This window comes from Rhinoraja longicauda, chromosome 4 (genome assembly GCF_053455715.1).
Source record: "Rhinoraja longicauda isolate Sanriku21f chromosome 4, sRhiLon1.1, whole genome shotgun sequence".
NCBI classification, from domain to species: domain Eukaryota; kingdom Metazoa; phylum Chordata; class Chondrichthyes; order Rajiformes; family Arhynchobatidae; genus Rhinoraja; species Rhinoraja longicauda.
Genome location: NC_135956.1, coordinates 43,807,508 through 43,828,573, shown reverse-complemented (window position 1 = coordinate 43,828,573; position 21,066 = coordinate 43,807,508). Strand labels below are relative to the sequence as shown.

Genomic DNA, 21,066 nt, shown 5'->3' with positions numbered 1-21,066 from the left:
TCACACTGATGGACTATTATGTTGCACTGCCTCCTGAAAAGTTTCAAACATTTAATCAAGGGGAGAGGGGAAGGCAAGGCCAAACAAAGCCTTCCAGTGTATCTAAGCATATCATTGATCAGATCTTTTTTCAGGGACTTTCTTTTATTCTCCTGACCATGTCCTTCCCTTGTTCAGGATACAAGGGTTATGATGTCATTTGTAGTTTGATAATTGTAGTAAGCAATACGTATTTGTCTGTGTTTTTCAAATAGGTTTGAAACCAGAATTAATATTATTGGAAGTACAAGTTATAAACAGAAATTGCAAATACTATTGGCCAAAATGATTAACCATGTGCCTTCTTTCCAATCCCAGAGTCTACGCTGGAGGAATGCTCTGTGACCTTCTTCATCCGGACTCGGATACCTTGTGAGTTCCTAACTCCGAATGTAATGTCGCTTTGGGTGAGGAAGTTCCACTCCCTTTTGAGGTTCAATCTGACCCACAGCACACTTTGTTGCAAGCAACTTAATAATGGTTTATGTTCCCAAATTTTTCCTAACTCATTCTGAACTTTGTGAGTTATATCCCACAATCCTAGGGACAATCCTAGCTTAATGCCAGATTAAAGTTTGGCCCTTTGTGTTTTACACTGTTGTGCATTTTGTAGTTGGAATGAAACTCTCTGTGTGTACATCACCACTAGATCTTTCATTAGCTTCTTCCAACCAGTGCTGTCTCTCTGGTTCTAACTGTTAGGTCTAGTCTTGGCGAATGGAAGCATTGGTTACACAGTACTCCCTGGGTGCCCGATTTAATGTTCCACCACAAGTTGTCCTACCATCTCGTGATGGCATGTGTTATTTTCCAACCTTCAATGCAATGTGTGTATTGGTCTTCGGTAATGGGGCAATTTAAAAGTTCAAAATTCACGCCGATATGACACAAGACCATTCTTTGAATCTGACAAGTTGCTTCTCTGTCACCATCTTTGTACTTCAACCCTCAGGTCTATTTTGCCCCCAGTTTCAAGCTGTACTTGGTTCCCCGAAATTTGTGATAAGCAGCTAGTCAGGTGAAACCTTGTCAGGAAACCTCTGCTTTAATAAGTTCCAGTAGAACTTGATATTGCCCAAGAAGAAGTATTTTGTCACACCGACTCAACCTTTCAGATGGTAATATTAATATTTTTGTTGAATATAATAAAAGGCTTTATACTTGCAGGTATGGTGTGAAACTCGACCACATATCCCATGAAAGAGGCATTATAACATGCAAAATGACTGGATCCTATGTTGGTAAGACATCTAGATGTTTTATTAATGATCTATATGACTTTGTCAAAGGAGGAAGAGGCATAGTATTTCAACGTTTAAATGTTGATTTCAGGTCACCATAATATGAGCTTCATTTTGGATAATGGCTATGGAAGGTAAGATATTTTCAACAATTATTATTACAAAAGAAATAGTAGACCCTTTGCCATTGTAGGAAGCTGTATGTTTACATACCAACATTGATTCCTGTGCAATTACCCAGTGATAATTACATAGCACCAGTTGCTATTTGCTTTTCATGTGCTTTAACCATATCACAGCGGTGGTCAAAGTCCTGAACCTAAACCTAAGCCTATTGCTTTATTTTGATAAAGATATTAATTTATGATCAAATTTTGTTATGTAATTTTTAGAGCAGACCAGATATTTTGGGATTAGTTTTGGTGGATGGGAATGCCATGCACATTGTGTTTATCTGAGTATTTTGTACCAGCAGTACACACACACAACTCTCTCTACATAATATACTTATACATTATATATATCTGCTGCATTTGTACAGTGAATTTTCAAAAACTTTATTACTAAGTCCATTACTTTTTGTGAGATAGTCTTGATATTAGATCGAACTTAATATTCACTACAGTACCAATCTGACTGACATCTTTTTTGATATAACTGTGAGTTCCCTGTTTTTCCCACTGTAGGTCTTTGCCTGATGCGGAAGCTTACTTTGTTTCCTCTCTCAATAAACTCAGCATGTTTCAAACCTATGCAGGTAAGGACACCACCATTTGCTTGGGTTAACGAGCTGACAATGAATGACAATCTCCTCCACCACCATTATCTCTGTGGCACTGTGGCATGGACCTTCTTTTCATTACTTAATAACGAATGATAACAAGAAAACTGTCACTCAAGATGCAATTGGAAGTATTGGGTCCAATAACCAGATCGTCAAAGGAATCAGCTTTAAAGCAAACTTAAGGGGGAAGCAAATAGGTCGTGGGAGGGAACTGCAGGGTTTTAAAAACCAAATGGTAAAGTGATTACATTTTGGGATGACAAAGGAGCACAGAGATGTCGGGGTGTTACAGGATTGGAAGTACTTGTGATAGGGAATGGTGAGGGCAAGGAGGGATTTGGAAACCAGGACGAGAATGTGGATATCAGGTGAACTCAGTCATTTCACCCTCTTACCGAGAGTCATACTCAAAATGCTTTGGATCACAGCTCCCTCCGCAAGGCCACAGACACGCATGCATGTCACTTTACAAGGAAGAGCCATGGTACAATATGAAGTATTTTCATGCATTTCCAGCTGCTGAGTGGTAAATCTTCCTTCAGATGGTGAAGTTCAGTAGTTGCACAAATTGTACCCATACCAGATAAGATGCATATAATAAGATCATGAGGAGAATAGAGAGAGTAGTTTTTTTTATCCAGAGTAGGGGAATCAGAATCTGAGGACATAGGTTCAAGGTGAGAGGAGAAAGATTTAATAAGAATCTGAAGGGCAACTTTTTCACACAAAGTGGGGGTGGGCACATGGAATGAGCTGCCAGGGGAGCTAGTTGAAGCAAGTGCTATAACAACATTTAAAGGCATCCGGCCAGGTAGGTGGACAGAAAAGATTTACAGTGGTATGAGCCAAATGCAGGCAGGTGGGACTAGTTTAGATGGGGCACCTTGGTCAGTATGGGTAAGTTGGGCTGAAGGCCCTCGTTCTCTGCTGTATGACTCTATGACTCTTTGACAAAGATGCACACCTATCCTTCTCTGCAATGGAGCTCTATCATTGAAGATTTCCTGAAGCAGCAGGTCTGAGACATCAGCTATGGGCCCATTGCCCATAATCACCATAACTCGCCGAAACTCACCTCAGCAGATCTGTGATGGCTGATCTTGCTTGTCCTGGAAAATCCAGAATGAAGAAGTGAGGCTCTGACCATTGACAATATCTGGAATGATGTAAAGGAACATGGCTGCACAATAACACATCCCTCTCCCTCAAGTCCCCCTCACCACCCCCAGAAACTTTGCAGCTTTTCACAACTGGCTAAGCGCTTGCTCTAATATTGAACATACAATGACATTAAGTAAAAACAGTTTAAAATAATTAAAACAAACAATGAACAAATCATTTAAAATATGTAACTTGTCTACTTTTGTACCATTTATTCCTCACTGGTTGATACAGAAGGAGGCCAATCAGTTAATCAGCTTCTCCCAGCAGGGCAATTCCATTAGTGACAGTTCTCAACTTATTTCAGCATGATTGCAAATTATTCTCTCAGCTGCTCCTCATCCCTCCTCAGTTCTCCTGCCACTCAGCTTTACTAAGAGGTAGTTTACATGGGCCAATTAGCCTACCAGCACGTCTTCGGGATATGGGACAGTGGATCATCTGAAGAAAGGGTCACAGAGAGAGCGGGCAAACTCCGCACAGACAGCATCCGAGGACAGGATCAAACCTGGTCCCCGGGCTGCCTGCTGCTATGATTTCTATTCCATGAGCCCTATAATCCCACCAAATGAATGGACTCATGGGTCATCTGTCTTGTGTAACCAATCGCAGGATCCAGGACTAGGTTCCCAGTAAGTGCTGGAAATCTCATTAAACTCTTCTGTTGGGCACCATACAAAGTCTGGTGGGTGAGTGCAGCTGGGATAGGGAGGGGATAGGTATGGGAGCTGGTGATCAGAACAGGAAGAAGGTGGGTTACATCTGCAGGTTGGGAGAGAGTTGGGGAAAAAGCTGATGTATGGGAGAGACCTGGGGGCTGAGGTAAGGGAGATATGTGGGAGGGAGCTGTGGGTTGGGAAGAAGAAAGGGCAGGGATAAGGCAGCAGTGGTGGTGGAATGTTGGACCTCCATGGCTGGCGTTGTTCAGGAAGTTCCTCCACCTTCTGTGTAACTCAATATACAGACATGTGTTTGGGAAAGGTTATTAGCTGGCTCTATTTATTTCATTCTTGACAGGTTTATTAGACAGCTATAAAAATACTTATTGGATGAAGTTGCAGAGGTTTTACTTGCAAGAAAGCATCAAGAGTCAGAAAAATTCGAGATGAAATATAACTTGTAGTAAAAGTGTCATCTGAGTAATTGGATTGAAGCATCTGCCGTGGTTTATGGTGCTTCAGCCTGTAGGCAGAGCTGTGATTCCATGTCATTCATTGCTTACAAATAAATACAAATTTACAAAGATCTAGTTCACTGCATCATTAATCTTTCTCTCAGGATCTATGCAGAATGCATTATCAACCCCTGTTTACAGGAGCCAGTACTCCTCAACAATCCATTGGGTGAGGATTGGTGTCCAAGGTCAATCTTGTGTTCTGTAGCAGAAAAGGAGTGAGGCTACAGCAGGAACTGATCATCATTGAACCATCATCCTGTGAAGTTCCTTCCGAGCTGACAGCTGCCCTTTCTAGTTTGTCTCTGGCAAACTAATGTCAAATCAAGTATTTTCTCTTTAATGCTGCACTTTCCACTTCCACTTTCTTATTGAATTCAACAACCGACAGAATTGACGGTGCTGACAGAACCAGAGTAGGCTGTAGATAGGACCCTTCCCGACCCAAAACATCACTTATCTGTGTTCTCCAGAGACGTTATCTGACCCATTGAGTTACTCCAGCACTTTGTGTCTTTTTTTTATAAACCAGCATCTGCAGTTCTTTGTTTTGACATTAAATGCTGCATTTTTCCTCTAAGAGGTGACTGGGATCTACCCGTCTGAAGGGAGTGTGGAAGGAGGCACTCGGCTGACTGTGAATGGGAGGTTCTTTGATGAAACGGATGCCCCAGCCAGAGTTACTGTGGCAGGTACGTACTGTGGGATCCATGACAGATGCATGAGCCTACAGTGCTCATACCACAGGCGACCACAGAGCAACCCAAAACTGTTTCCAAGTGTGGAAAATGTAGGAGTCAATTTTGCAGAGTCAACTTCCATAGTCAACCATGTAACACTGGTTAAGGAATACTGTTGATCACAGGGAAACCTGTTTTTGCTGTTATTTTATATGCCGCCATGTGGTCTTTAGTCAGAGAGTGATGAATCTGTGAAATTATTTGCCACAGAAGGCTGTGGAGGCCACATCAATGAATATTTTTAAGGCAGAGATAGAGAGATTCTTGATTAGTACGGGTGTCAAGGGTTATGGGGAGAAGGCATGAGAATGGAGTTAGAAGGGAGAGATAGATCAGCCATGATTGAATGGTGGAGTTGACATGATGAGCCAAATGGCCTAATTCTGCTCCTATCCCTCATAACCTAATTACCTAATCAGAGTGTGGAAGGTATTTCATTGAGCAAAAAATATCTGGTGTCATCTGAAAGGTGGTACTTTTGATGTGGTTCTCCCTCAATTCTGCATTGAAGCATCTTTTTACTACCCAATTGCCTGGATGGGATGAACCCATAATCTCCTGTGTCAGGGAGACAGGTGAATACATAGAATAATAGCACAGGAGCAGGTGTTTTGCCCTGCCATGTCTGTGTTGAACTTGATGCCAAAGGGATATGCTCCATTTATTGTTAAATGACTCAGTGGTAGACAGTCCAACTCACCTGGGAGTTCCCACCCAATCAAAGGAGTTGCAAATGTCTGATAACCAGACATTTGGTAGGTCATTGGTAGGTCATTTAGAACGGAGATGAGGAAAAACTTTTTTAGTCAGAGAGTTGTGAATCTGTGGTATTCTCTGCCTCAGAAGGTAGAGGAGGTCAATTCTCCGAATGCATTCAAGAGAGAGCTAGATAGAGCTCTTAAGGATAGCGGAGTCAGGGGGTATGGGGAGAAGGCAGGAACGGGGTACTGATTGAGTATGATCAGCCATGATTACATTGAATGGCGGTGCTGGCTCGAAGGGCCGAATGGCCTACTCCTGCACCTATTGTCTATTGTCTTACTAAGCTTGTTCCCATTGACCATGTGGAATCAGTGAAACTATCCTATTGCGCTAAATTAACTTTTTAAACCTTTACTATTTTTCAGTACAATTTGTGAATTAAAATAGGGACTTTCTGGAAAGGGCAATCAATAGCCAGTGATGTTAACTCATTTTATTTGAAAGTATCCAGGTTCCTGTGAACTGAACGTATCATCCAATATGTTCAATAAATGAAAAGATTGCATTCAATTAACAAAATAAATTGCATTCATGCTAAATGTAGATCTAAATTCTTCCTAATATTTTGGTTTCTATTTGTTTTTCATTATTTTAAACAGATCAGAACTGTGAGATTCGCAGTGTCAACACAACTCAAATAATCTGCCTGATCCCAAAAGAAAGCAATCTTTCCAGGACAGTTTTCCAAGGTAGTTTATATTTTTAATTAACATATTTTCTTCAAAAAAATTATTTTTGTAACTATGCCATATAATTGATATATATTAAAATACATAAATATAATGGTCATTAAGGTTGTGGTTAAACAATAATTTGCTCTTCTTTCCACAGTGTGTTACCTCACATTTCCCATAATTTACTCCATCTGCCAACTTTTTGCCCAGTCACACTCTACGGATCTATGTCCCTCTGCAGGCACTTTGTGTCTGTCTTACAATTCGCTAACTCACTTATGTTTGCACCATCAGCAAATGTGGCACCAGTTCATTTAGTATCTTCATCCAATACAGCTTACAAATGGTTAAGTCACTGATCTCTGAGTTGCCCCAATACTTTCTGATTTCAAATCCAAAAATGACCATTTATCCTACTTTCAGTTTCTGCTCCTTAATCATTCATCTACTCATGCCAAAACTGCCCCAAATGCATGCCACAAATAATCTGGTTAATAGTGTAACCGAGATGTTAATGGAATGCTCTGGTAGGATCATTCAAGCCCAGCTCAGTAGATAGTTTGTTGATTTAATATCTCAGTCTTCCTTCAGCCATATACTCTTGCATTCATGTCTGCAGTGACTCATGGACTTCTGAATCAAAGGAGAGAACTCTGCCAGTGAGCTAACAGCCCACTTGCATAATTGGGTTGTCAGACTGGTGTGTAAATTGATACTTTATAGGACGTGGCTATAACTTAATTCACTCTCTTGAATAACAAAACTCCACAACATCATGCATTTGATAGGCTTGATTGGTCAGGGTAAAACTCCACAGTGAGATAGAGCATAAACTGCATAACATAGGAGCAAATTATATAGCTCATGTACATTTGATCTGTGTGTCCATGACAACCTGTTCAGCTTAACTAACGCTGTCTGCACGCACATTCTTGGCTTGGAGGGAAATTGTCGTTGGAGCTATTCAAAATTTCCCCTCATAAACCCTATAGAAAAACATACATTTTTGAAGTATCTTTCACAACCTCAGAACATCCCAAAGCAATTTGGAACCAATCGGGTATTTCTGAAGTCTTGCCGCATGCAAACATTTATTGGTGCCTCTACCTATTAACAAAAATGACAAAAGAGTTACAAACAATTTGATGAAAGGAGAAAACAATCCACAAAGCTATTTTGCGTGATTTATTTAACATGCATATTCTCAATCGATCTACGGTCCAATTAACCACATCAGTTCCTCACGTGTACTTTTGGTGATATTCAACCAAGCTTGTCAACTGTTTCCCAGGAATTCTTTAGGGATTTATTTTATTTCATTGGTTTTATTCTGAACCAATCAATTATTTGGAACACACTCAGAAAATCTTCAGAGACCATCTCAACAAGCAGTTGTGCTAATTAGCCACAATAACCCTGAACCATCAAGAGTAGCAGCATCCCAACGCATCTTTAAAGTGCTTCAATTCTAAACAGTGTGTTCCCTCTTAGGCAGGTATTCCACAGAAAAACATCCATTTATTTTAGGAACAAGAACAAGAAGGCAGATTATTATTTGAATGGTGACCGATTAGGAAAAGGGGAGCTGCAACAAGACCTGGGTGTGCTTGTACATCAGTCACTGAAAGTAAGCATGCAGGTACAGCAGGCAGTGAAGAAAGCAAATAGCATGTTGGCCTTCACAGCAAGCGGATTTGAGTATAGGAGCAAGGAGGTCCTACTGCAGTTGGACAAGGCCCTGGTGAGGCCACACCTGAGGTATTGTGTGCAATTTTGGTCTCCTAATTTGAGGAAGGTCATTCTTGCTATTGAGGGAATGCAGCGTAGGTTCACCAGGTTAATTCCCGGGATGGCAGGACTGACATATGATGAAAGAATGTGTAAGAAAATAACTGCAGTTGCTGGTACAAATCGAAGGTATTCATTCACAAAATGCTGGAGTAACTCAGCAGGTCAGGCAGCATCTCAGGAGAGAAGGAATGGGCGACGTTTCGGGTCGAGACCCTTCTTCAGACTGATGTCAGGGGGCCGGGACAAAGGAAGGATATAGGTGGAGACAGGAAGATAGAGGGAGATCTGGGAAGGGGGAGGGGAAGAGAGGACAGAGGACCTATCTAAAGTTGGAGAAGTCAATGTTCATACCACTGGGCTGCAAGCTGCCCAGGCGAAATATGAGGTGCTGTTCCTCCAATTTCCGGTGGGCCTCACTATGGCACTGGAGGTGGCCCATGACAGAAAGGTCACACTGGGAGTGGGAGGTGGAGTTGAAGTGCTCGGCACTGGGAGATCAGATTAGTTAACGCAGACTGCGCGCAGGTGTTGAGCGAAGCGATCGCCGAGCCTGCGTTTGGTTTCGCCGATGTAAATAAGTTGACATCTGGAGCAGCGGATGCAATAGATGAGGTTGGAGGAGGTGCAGGTAAACCTCTGTCTCACCTGGAAAGACTGTTTGGGTCCATGGATGGAGTTGAGGGGGGAGGTAAAGGGACAGTTATTGCATCTCGTGCAGTTGCAGGGGAAAGTGCCCGGGGATGGGGTGGTTTGGGTAGAAAGGGACGAGTGGACCAGGGAGTTACGGAGGGAACGGTCTCTGCGGAATGCAGAAAGGGGAGGGGATGGGAAGATATGGCCAGTGGTGGGGTCCCGTTGTAGGTGACGGAAATGTTGGCGGATGATTTGTTGTGGTGAAAGAATGGATTGACTGGGCTTATATTCACTGGAATTTAGAAGGATGAGAGGGGATCTTATAGAAAGATATAAAATTCTTAAGGGATTGGGCTGGCTAGATGCAAGAAAAATGTTCCTGATATTGGGGTGGTCCAGAACCAGGGGTCACAGTTTAAAAATAAGGGCTAGGCCATTTAGGACTGAGATGAGGAAGAAAATTTTCACCCAGAGAGTTGTGAATCTGTGGAATTCTCTGCCACAGAAGGCAGTGGAGGGCAATTCACTGGATATTTTCAAGAGAGTGTTAGATATAGCTCTTAGGGCTAATGGAACCAAGGGGAGAAAGCAGGAATGGGATACTAATTTAGGATGATCAACCATGATCATATTGAATGATGGTGCTGGCTCAAATGGCCCACTCCTGCACTTATTTTCTATGTTTCTATGCTTCTAAATGCTGTAATCCATTATTAAGGAGGTAATAAGATTTAGAAAATCACAAGACAATAAAACAGTGAGAACATGGTTTATTTGATGGGGAAATGGCATTTGATACATTTTTTAGAGTTTTTTGAACATGTACCAAACTGGGTGAATAAAGGGAACCAGTAGATGTTTGTACAATAAGACCATATGGTTGGCATAAAACAGGAGAAGAAGCTTACAAAACTTACTGATGATGTAAAGATAAGTGGGGAGCAGGTTGTGACGTAGACACAAAGGGACCTGGATAAATTAAGTGGGTGTGCATGAAGTTGGCAGGTGGAGTATAATGGGGGGAAATTTGAGGTCACCCACTCTGAATACAAAAGCAAGTATTTGGGAGGGCTTGTGGAATATTTACCATTTTCGCAAAGGATGTGGAGTATGAAAGTGGGGAAATTATGATGCAACATTATAGGCCAGATAGTAAAGGCACACCTGGAGCACTGCATATTAAAGAAAGATATTTAAAACAAGGGAATCCTTGACATCACTTCCAGCCTTCGTGATGCAATGTAATACATTTTTTTCATTCAGAGCCAAAAAAGTTTATCAGATTGGTACCTGCGGTGAATGGATTAGTGTATGTTTAAATAGTTTGGGAATAGTCTTAATGGAGATTAGGAGAATGAGATTTAATGTTAATGAAACCAAACATTTCGATACGATAAAACTTTATTCATCCCCGGACGGAAATTATTCTGCCAAACAGTCACAACACACAACAAGGTACATTAAAAACTTGAAGATATAAGTGAAAACAAAAAGAAAAAGACAAGCGACTGTTGGCTGGCTGCTGTGTGCACAGCACCTTAACTGGAACGAATGAACAAACAAATAAACGTAGGCATATCCTCAGCGAAGCAAATTCTAAAACTTGAGTGCCCCCACCTCTTCCTCCACACTGGGTCCTCCTTTGCTCTCCCCCCTTGCTCATGGTGGTCCCCCCACACTGGGTCCTCCATTGTTTTTCACGGCACCCTCCCCCCCCTGGGTCCCCATTGTCTCCCCCCCCGCCCCCCATGTTCATCGACCGTAGATCGCGAGTCAATTGTGAGGCCCCTCCACTGCTGGTCTCCAGGGCTCCCCTTGCTGGCGAGGTTCCCCTTGCCACCGAAGCCCCAATGCCAACGACGTTCACACTATTGCCGAGGCACTCGCTGCCGCTGCCCAGACGTGCCACCGAGGCCCCCCCGCCGCTGAGGCTGCCGTTGCTGCTGAGGCCCCACCGCTATTGAGGTTCACACTGCCGCCGAGGCACTTGCTGCTGCTAGGATCAACAGGGTGGGTGCTGAGGGGATTTTTCCCCTCGTGGGATCGTCCAGAACTAGAGGGCAGGATTTCAGAATTTGCAAGTCAGCAAAGAGGAAGAATTTCTTCTCTCAAAGAGTGGGAAATCTTTGACTTCTCTACTCTACCCAGAGAGTTGTAGAGGCAGTCAGTGAATATGTTGAAGGCAGTGATTGATAGATATTTCAACTACAAGGCTGGTGAGCGGTCGGGAAAGAGTGCGGGAAAGTGGCATTGTGGCAGTGGATTGGAACAGTTATTGAATGACAGATCAGACTGGAGAGACATTATTACCTCTTTTTATGTTCTGATGTGAAAGAGATGAATCTTAAACATAAGATAGTTACTTCTAAAATGCAATGGGAATTTGGAGCCTTTATTCAGTGGGAAGGTACGGACTAGCTGTCACAGATGAGAATTACCCAGATTACTTGGACTAAATGCTTTTTTTTCTATGACTATTTCTGTGTACCAGTTCTTCTCCTTAGTTATTGAGATTCACTGGTTGTAGTGCTCAGACCAGCAGGTTTTGAGGCCGTGACTGTTTTTCCACACACAGCCTAACGAGATCTAATCGCTGGGAAGATTTGTGATTGCCTCAATTTACTTTTAAACAGTAGGTGAACTGTTTTTCCAACACAGCCACACAAGATCATTCAATTATCATAGTCATAGAGTCATACAGCATAGAAATAGTCCCTTTGGCGCAACTCATCCATTTACCTGCATTTGGCCCATATCCCTCAAATACTTTCCTATCCATTCACCTGTTCCAATGTCTTTTAAATGTTGTTATTTGTACTTCCCTGAACTATTTGTCTGGTAGCTCATTCCTTATACCCACATCCCCATTTGGTGATATCTAATAATAGTTCAAATAGACTCCAAAAACTGAAATATATTGATGTTAAACAATTTAACATTAAAAAACATTAAAATGAAAAATATAAATAAAACCAGTGGGGCTGGTCTCTTTGTGCCACAGTACAACTGAGTGGCCAGGTGTGAAGTGCACCCAGCCTCTGCTCTATACCTTTGTGCTTTGCTGCTGGCGATGAGTCCATTGAGAGACCATGAACTCTACACACCCAGCATCCTATTAAAAGTAACGCCACTGATGGGACACAAGTGGGCATGTAGCTTCTCTTTGCATATATTGACTCTATCAACTTTCTGTTGTTTAGGAGGTAGAGGTTTGAAAGTGGAAACATGGAAAAATGGCAATCTGCGTGAATTGCCAAACTACAATGAAAGTACAGTGGGATACAACACATCTTGGACAGAGGAGGCCTTTTATAAAACCTCCACACCATGGTGTCCATCTGTTACACGTCTAAGTGGGTTCTTCATTGCTCCAGAGACTGATAATTACCGTTTCTATATCAAAGGGAGAGGCGTATTTGAACTTTACTTTAGCTTAACTGGGCTTCCTCAGGACAAGGTACGTAAGCAGACAAGTGTAATCATGCTTGAATGTTTATTGATTTGACTACATTTCAGGTGAATTCAACACCAGATGGTAGATTTGACCAATGTTGAGGTTATATGAAAGCGAACGATGACAGTGAGGAGGATTGGAACTGTGATAAGACAAGAAAATGGGATTAGACTCTCATGACACCAGTGTGACAGAGTCATACTCAATAACTATTGAAAACAGTCTTGCACATTTGAATTAGTTTCAAAATTTTGTCCCTCAGAATTCCTGATAGATTTTAAAATGAAACACTGTAAGAACATTTAAATCATTTGATATCTGTTGCAATTGAATCTGCAGTTTGTAAATTTTCTCCTCCGGAATGATTGTGGTTAGCAGAGATAGACAGGAAAATGGTGAGTGCCTGATATTGCATATTGTAGAGCTAGATGCCGGGATCCAAATTCTGCTGGACTGTCATGTTCAGAAAGGAGCAGGTGGCCCAGGATTGGAGTTGTTGCGTGTGTACAGTGAACCCAAGGCACGCACAGTGATGCTGCACAGCTACATAAAATTCGACAGGAGGCCCGAAAGCAGTGCAGGCTGTAAAATCTGCAGCAGTTGTGCAGCTGGTAGAGCTATTGACTTACACCACCAGAGACCCGGGATCAATCCTGACATCTGGTGCTGTCTGCGTGGTATTTGCATGTTCTTCCTGTGACCATCTGAAATTCCTCTGGCCGCTCCTGTTTTATCTCACATCCCAAAGACATGCTAATACATTGGTTAATTATGCATTGTAAGTTGCCCTTTGTGTGCAGGTGAGTTGTAAAATCTGATGTTGATGGGAATGTGAACGAAAAAAATAGGAATATTGTAGGATTAGAGAAAATGGCTGGATTTATGGTTTGCAGAGACTCAGTGGGCCAAAGAACCTGTTTAGAACTGTAGCATTCTGTGATAATCAGGTTGGTCTTGCCTTTTTTAGAGGCTAGGGTAACAGTTTGCACATCCCTGACAGTACAATGAAGCAAAGCCTCATTTGAAATTTCTCAATGAAAGACTCCAAAGGTATGAAGTTGTCTAGTAAGCTCAAGGCACACAAATTGGTCACTGTGATAAACAGATGCAAACTTCTATATCTAATTAGAAGTACAGAAGGAGTTCAGGAGGAGGTGATCATCTTACATGTTCTGTCTCTTCATCATTTCTTAGGCTAAAGTTGCCTATGGCAGTTGGCAGTACTATTTATCATCCCACCGCCAGGCCTCTGATACAATGCGACTTGAGAAAGGGAAAGGGTAAGTTCACCTGACAAACTCTTCAAGTTTTCATCCTTTCACACAACAATTGTGAAATTACATAAAAAATTTACACATGCAATGTAACTTACATATTTTTAATTTGCATCTGTAATTTGCATTGATGTGGTATCGACATATTTAACTCTCATTCGATGCTCTTTAAAATATACACCTGTGCAATATGCTGAATTGCAAATTTAGATGTGTAATTTAACTGAAAACATATGGAAAATTTATCTTGGGGTTAAATTTGAGACATATAAAATTAAATTTGTCTTTGGAAATAATAACCCTGAAATCTTGTCGAGAGCACTCAGGAACTGATATATACTGGGCAGAGGAGTCAGGAATTTCAGCTGATAAAACCATCTTAGATCAAATCAGCAAACTATATTTGTCTCAATTACATCACCATGGCACCATCTCTGGGATAAAACCTTGTTAGCCGAAGCCATCTCCATATTTTCTTCCCTGAACATTGAAACTGTTGACGTAGTTTATTACTAACTGCTTCATATGATTGCTTGATGATCGTACTGCCCAGTGGGACACTGAAGTTGGGCTTGATTTACTGAGGTCTCACAAAGTATAATAGAGGTAGTCCATAAGATTTTGCAAATGAAGGAATAAATTCTATTCATTGAGTCATACAGCACAGAAACAATCTCTGTGGCGTACCATGACCATACCAACAGCGTACTGAAAGACATAGGAATATTTTAAGACAACATCCCTCATTCTGACTCGCTGACTCACACTCCCCAAAAGTGATGCCAAAGGATGCTTAAATGTACAGGCCCATATCAGGCCCAAGACCAAATTTTTTGGCTTTTGAATAAATAGAATGAACAGCAGAATATCTTTTCGCTTTTCGAGAGGTGGACACAGGCAGCAGTGCCGGTAGTCAAGAAGAGAGTCCCCAACCTAAATGAACCGGACTGCCACAAGAAAATAAGGACTGAAGGAGGTCACTCAGCCCCCTCAAGCCTGCCCCACAATTCAATACAATCATGGCTGCTCTCTGCTGCCCTCAATTCCCCTCCTGCTCCAGTTCCTCATAATCGTCAATTCTTTGATCTTTAAAATATTTAAAATATCTCCATGGCCTCCTCCTGTGTTGTGAGTTACTTTGCAACAACAACAGTTTGCATTTACATGGGGACCCCCCGCAATGAAGGTCCATGTTCATTCAGCAGGAGTGTCATCAAACCTTGTCAGCAAGCTGCAAGTGAACAGGTGAACAAGTTAGTACAGGTGTCAGAGGTTATGGGAAGAAGGCAGGAGAATGGGGTTAGGAGGGAGAGATACATAATTGAATGGCGGAATAGACTCGAGGGGCCGAATGGCCTAATTCTACTCCTCTCACATGACCTTATGACCCTATAACAGAAGCCAGTTCAGAGAAAGGTTTAAAGAATGAGAGTCCAAAACCTGCAGTTTTTGGCTTTTCAGTAATGCTGAAATTGTTGGTAAGGTAACTGGTCTTTCCACCACCACTGCCGTCAGACGTAGAACAGACAGGTCAGTTTTTATTTAATGTGATGAAGCAGTCTCACTAAACAAGGCAGAGAGAATCAAAACTCACCCTCCTACATCTATTATTCAGATTCATGAAGGTGATAGTTTTTAGTCCCACAGGGAAGCCAGCCAGCCAATGAAATCAATGAAACTAGGGGAAGGGGAAGGGACTGTTAATGGGTCCAATCCAAACATTTACTGGCAATCCAAACTCTGAATCACAGAGCCAGGAATAGTAATCAATCATGGTTGAAATACAGCCAACCCCTCCAAAGCCACACCACTCTCTTATGTGGATCTTACTTTGTGCAAAATGGCTGACATATTGTCCATGAGAGTCAGTGTAAACCTGAGGTGTTGTGCAGGAAGGGATATGGTGCACCTTTTCACTCTGTAACAGGTGAGCTCCTTGCTCTTACAGCTCTTTGCCCCAGGATTGACAGAAATGATTTATTTCACAGATATTACATGGAAGCGCTATTGGTGGAGAACTCTGCATCTTCCTTCGTATCTGTTGGTGTGTACCTTGAGAACACGTCCTACACCGATCAGCAGACAGCGGACTCTGTCAATGAATATCAGAGGATTTATGCATTCTCCCATGTTGTCCATGAGAAACAGGTCAGTTCTGAACCACGAACAACAATAAGCACAGTTCCCATGAGCAGCATGCAGTTGCCCCTTTGATGTTAATGGGAACAGGTGAGTCACAGTGGTGGAGGTCTATGGTCATTCTCACCTCCGCCACTTTCAGATGACCTTGCAGAAGCATCTAGACACAAAATGCTGGAGTAACTCAGCGGGTCAGGCAGCATCTCAGGAGAGAAGGAATGAGTGACATTCTAGGTTGAGACCCTTCTTCAGACTTCTTGCAGAAGCATCTGATCAAGACAACCTGAGGCCAACTCACGGTCTGCTTTTACCAGATGTGTATGGGTTAAGGTCCACGAAAGTCTTGGTGTTGAGCAGTGCATTTTCTCCCCTGCCCCCATGAGCCCCTGGAATCTGCCAGCGTCTACAATGGTTGAACTATCACACAGTGAGGGGGCAAGCAAAAAGCGTTGTACCTTTGTGGGAGCCCAGTCACAGGTCGGAAGTCACTGTCGGTTTACTTGCTGTGTCCCCCCAGAAATTGTGCTAACCGTGCGATTTCTCAGCAGCAGCATCAAGTGTTGACTGGGTTCTCCTGCACTCCTTGTGACTTTGCAGAACCTACTCCCAAGTGGGCACCAGCCCGATGCTTAAAAAGCTGTGAGCATTATTATAATGTGGAACCACCCAACGAGGACCATTGGACATCAGCCAATAAAGGCCATTATCTCCAGCCACAATCATTGGGACTCTTAAGAGTGGGAGTTCAGACCTTTACTCCCTGACTTAAGTCATAGGGACATAATTAGCCCATTAGGCCCATCGAGCCAACTCCGCCATTCAATCATAGCTGATCTACAGTATCTTTCCCTCTTAACCCTATTCTGCTGGCTTCTCCCTATAACCGTTGACACCCTTACTAATCAAAGAGTGATTAATTGTTAATCTCCACTTTAAAAATACCCAATGATTTGGCCTCCATAGCTGTCTGTGGCAATGAATTCCACAGAATCACCACCCTCTGACTAAAGAAAAAACTAAAAGAAAGCACACTCCTACAATTGGTTTGCACAAATGTCTTGCAATCAAAATAAAATAGCAGGGCCAAACTAGGTAAAGTATATTTTATTAAGGTAAAGCATATTTTATTAAGACAAAAAATTTGCAAAGATGTCTCAGACCAACTTAAGAGCATCCTTGAGAGGGAAAGTGAACAGCTGGAAGTAGTTGTGCATGTAGGCACAAATGACGTGGGTAAGAAGAGGAAGGAGGTTCTGCAATGTGAGTGTAGAGAACTAGGTAGGAGGTTGAAAAGCAGGACTTCTAGGGTGGTTATCTTTGGATTGCTTCCAGTACCTCATGCTAGTGATGGTAGAACCAGGGAGATAGATGATCTGAATGTGTGGCTGAGGAGTTGGTGCAGAGTGCAGGGATTTAGATTTCTAGATAACTGGGATCTCTTCAGGCTACAAAAGGGACAGGTTGCACCTTAATTGGAGGGGGACTGACATTTTGGCAGGCAGGTTTGCTAGTGCAACACGGGTGGGTTTAAACTAAACAGAGGGGGGTGGAGTCAACAACGTGGAAGCGTATGAGTGCAGTTAACGGGAAAGAGAGTGTAGGAAAGGTCACGTTTAAACTAACAGGGCAGGGGGATGGGAACCAATGCAAGGAGACAGAGGGACATAAAAGGAGGACAGAAGCAACAGGTAGAAGGGAGATAAGAAAAACAAACCGAAAAGCTTTGTGCAAGGAGCATTCGTAATAAGGTGGGTGAATTGAATGTGCAGTTAGTAGTTAAGGAATATGATATAGTTGGAATTACGGGGACATGTCTCCAGGGTGTCCCAGGCTGGGAATTAAACATGCAGGGGTATTCGATATTTAGGAAGGATAGACAGAAAGGAAGAGGAGGTGGGGTGGCATTGCTGGTTAAAGAGGAGATAAATGCAATAGCAAGGAGAGACATTAGCTTGGATGCTGTAGAATCCGGATGGGTAGAACTACAAAATAACCAAGGGCAGAAAACGCTTGTTGGAGTTGTCTACAGACCACCAAACAGCAGTAGGGAGGTTGGGGATGCAGCAAAGGTACAGCAGTTATCATGGGTGACTTTAATCTACATATAGATTGGGCCAACCAAATCCAGCGCTGAGGAGGATTTCCTGGAATGTATACAGGATGGTTTTATAAAGCTATATGTAGAAGAACCGACCAGAGGTCAGGCCATCCGAGACTGGGTATTGTGCAATGAGGAAGGATTAGTTAGCGATCTTGTTGTGTAAAGCCCTTTGGGCAATAGTGATCATAATATGGTGGAATTTTTGCATTAGGATGGAAAGTGACACGGTTAATTCAGACACCAACGTCCTGAACTTATAGAAAGGAGACTTTGAAGGTATGAGACTGGGAATTGGCTAGGATAGACTGGCAAATTTATACTTAAAGGGTTGAAGATCGCATGGATGAACTCCAAAAATTGTTCATCCCTGTCTGGCGAAAAAATAAAACGGGGAAGGAGGCTCGACATGTTAAATCCAAGGGAACGGCATATAAATTGGCCAGTGGGAGAAATTTAGAACTCAACAAAGGAGGACAAAGGGGTTAATTAAGAGGGGGAAAAAGAGCTTGAAAGAAAGCTTGCGAGGAATATAAAAACTGACTCTAAAAGCTAATTTAGATATGTAAAAAGAAAAAGATTATTGAAGACAAATTGTAGGCCCCTTACAATCAGAGACAGGTGAATTTATTTATTCACAAAATGCTGGAGTAACTCAGCAGGTCAGGCAGCATCTCGGGAGAGAAGGAATGGGTGACGTTTCGGGTCGAGACCCTTCTTCAGACTGAATTTAGGTGAATTTCTTCAGGTGAATTTATAATGGGAAACAAAGAAATGACAGAACAGATAAATGAGTATATTGGTTCTGTCTTCTAAGGAAGACACAAACAATCTCCTAGAAATACTAGGGGACCGAGATCTAGTGGGAGGGAGTAACTGAAGGGAATCCACATTAGTCAGGAAATGGTGTTAGGTAAACTGTTGGGACTGAAGGCAGATAAATCCCCAGGTCCTGATGGTCTGCATCCCAGAGTACTCAAGGAGGTAGCCCAAGAAATCGTGGATGCATTGGTGATCAATTTCCAATGTTCTCTCGACTCTGGATCAGTTCCAATGGACTGGGGGGTAGCCAATGTAACCCCACTTTTTTAAGAAAGGAGGGAGAGAGAAAATGGGGAATTAAAGACCAGTTAGCCTTACATCGGTAGTGGGGAACATGCTTGAGTCAATTGTTAAAGATGTTATAGCAGCGCATTTGTAAAGCAGTGACAGGATCAGTCAAAATCAGCATGGATTTTTTTAAGGGGAAATCATACTTGACTAATCTTCTGGAATTTTTTGAGCATGTAACAAGTAGAATAGATAAGGGAGAGCCAGTGGATGTGGTGTGTCTGGACTTTCCAAAAGCCTTTGACAAGGTTCCCACACAAGAGATTAGTGTGCAAAATCCGAGCACATGGTATTGGGGGTAGGGTATTGACGTGGATAGAGAACTGGTTGGCAGACAGGAAGCAAAGAGAAGGAATTAACGGGTCCTTTTCAGAATTGCAGGCAGTGACTAGTGGGATGCCGCAATGGCTCCATGCTGCAACCCCAATTATTTACAATATATATTAATGATTTAGACGAGAGAATTAAACGTGACATCTCCAAGTTTGCGGATGACACAAAGCTGGGTGGCAGTGTGAGCTGCGAGAAGGATGCTATGAGGCTGCAGGGTGATGGATAGGCTGGGTGAGTGGGCAGATGCATGGCAGATGCAGTATAATGTGGATAAATGTGAGGTTATCCACTTTGATGGCAAGAACAGGAAAGCAGATTATTATCTGAATGGTGTCGGATTAGGACAAGGGGAGGCGCAACAAGACCTGTGTGTGCTTGTACATCAGTCACTGAAAGTAAGGATGCAGGTATAGCAGGCAGTGAAGAAAGCCAATGGCATGTTGGCCTTCATTGTGAGAGGATTTGAGTTTAGGAGCAAGGAGGTCCTACTGCTGTTGCACAGGGCCCTGGTGAGACCACCCCTGGAGTATTGTGTGCAATTTTGGTCTTCTAATTTGAGGAAGGACATTATTGGAGGGAGTGCAGCGTAGGTTCACCAGGTTAATTCCCGGGATGGCGGGACTGACATATGATGAAAGAATGGGTCAACTGGGCTTGTATTCACTGGAATTTATAAGATAAGAGGGGATCTTATAGAAACATATAAAATTCTTAAAGGATTGGACAGGCTAGATGCAGGAAAAATGTTCCCGATGTTGGGAGAGTCCAGAACCAGGGGTCACAGTTTAAGAATAAGGGGTAGGCCATTTGGGACTCAGATAAGGAAAAACCTCTTCACCCAGAGAATCTGTGGAATTCTCTGCCACAGGCCAATTCACTGGATGTGTTCAAGAGAGAGTTTGATTTACCTCTTAGGGCCAAAGGAATCAAGGGATATAGGGAAAAAGCAGGAACGGGGTACTGATTTTAGATAATCAGTCATGATTCTGCCCTTCGAGCTGGCTCAAAGGGCCGAACGGCCTATTCCTGCACCTATTTTTCTATGTTTCTGTTTCTGTATTGTAATTTGTTTAGTTGAAGTGTTGTGTATAGGTTTTATCTGTCCAGATTTGATGTATCATTCCTTTATTTTACAATTTTAGGTTGTAACCTTGGAGAACTGGACAATTGGAAATGCGATCAATGAAGTTCAAAAGGTTACCATCACCAGTCCATGTTGGGACTCTGGTTCCTGCTCATTCCACTGGTATAGACTCACCTACAATGAGGAACACACAGGTATACCAGTGCTGAATGCAACAGTCAAGAAACATAGCCTCAATTAACTCTATTCACTGTAGATTTACAGTATCTTCTCTAGGCATCCACAATCTATGCACTCTTCCAAACCTGGCCTCTTGATCATCCTCAAATTTAATCTCTCAGCATGGTAACTATGTCTTAAGATGCCTGGTTCCAAGCTCTAGAATTTCCTCCCTGAACGCCAAGAGCTCATTTAAAACCTTGTTAGATCTTCATTATGATGCTGAGTCTAAATGTCTTTGATAAAACTTTTATAAAGCACCTTGAGGTGCTTCACGTGATCAAAGCTCAATATAAATTATGTGGGCTGGCAGTTTTTTCCAAGCTCATGTCCAGGATTTAGCTGTTTCCTGCAAG

At 42.4% G+C, this 21,066-nt stretch overlaps 1 protein-coding gene across 1 annotated transcript in view; it reads left to right on the top strand.

The window, feature by feature from the left end:
• The window catches only part of pkhd1l1.1 (PKHD1 like 1, tandem duplicate 1), a 137,915-nt gene that overhangs the window by 8,430 nt on the left and 108,419 nt on the right, over positions 1–21,066 (top strand). The window contains exons 9-18 of the mRNA XM_078398424.1: positions 358–411; positions 1,207–1,280; positions 1,372–1,414; positions 1,967–2,037; positions 4,981–5,091; positions 6,501–6,590; positions 12,200–12,456; positions 13,648–13,733; positions 15,716–15,875; positions 20,550–20,685. Coding sequence (XP_078254550.1) covers positions 358–411; positions 1,207–1,280; positions 1,372–1,414; positions 1,967–2,037; positions 4,981–5,091; positions 6,501–6,590; positions 12,200–12,456; positions 13,648–13,733; positions 15,716–15,875; positions 20,550–20,685 — 1,082 coding nt within the window. The remainder of the gene's footprint in view (positions 1–357; positions 412–1,206; positions 1,281–1,371; positions 1,415–1,966; positions 2,038–4,980; positions 5,092–6,500; positions 6,591–12,199; positions 12,457–13,647; positions 13,734–15,715; positions 15,876–20,549; positions 20,686–21,066) is intronic.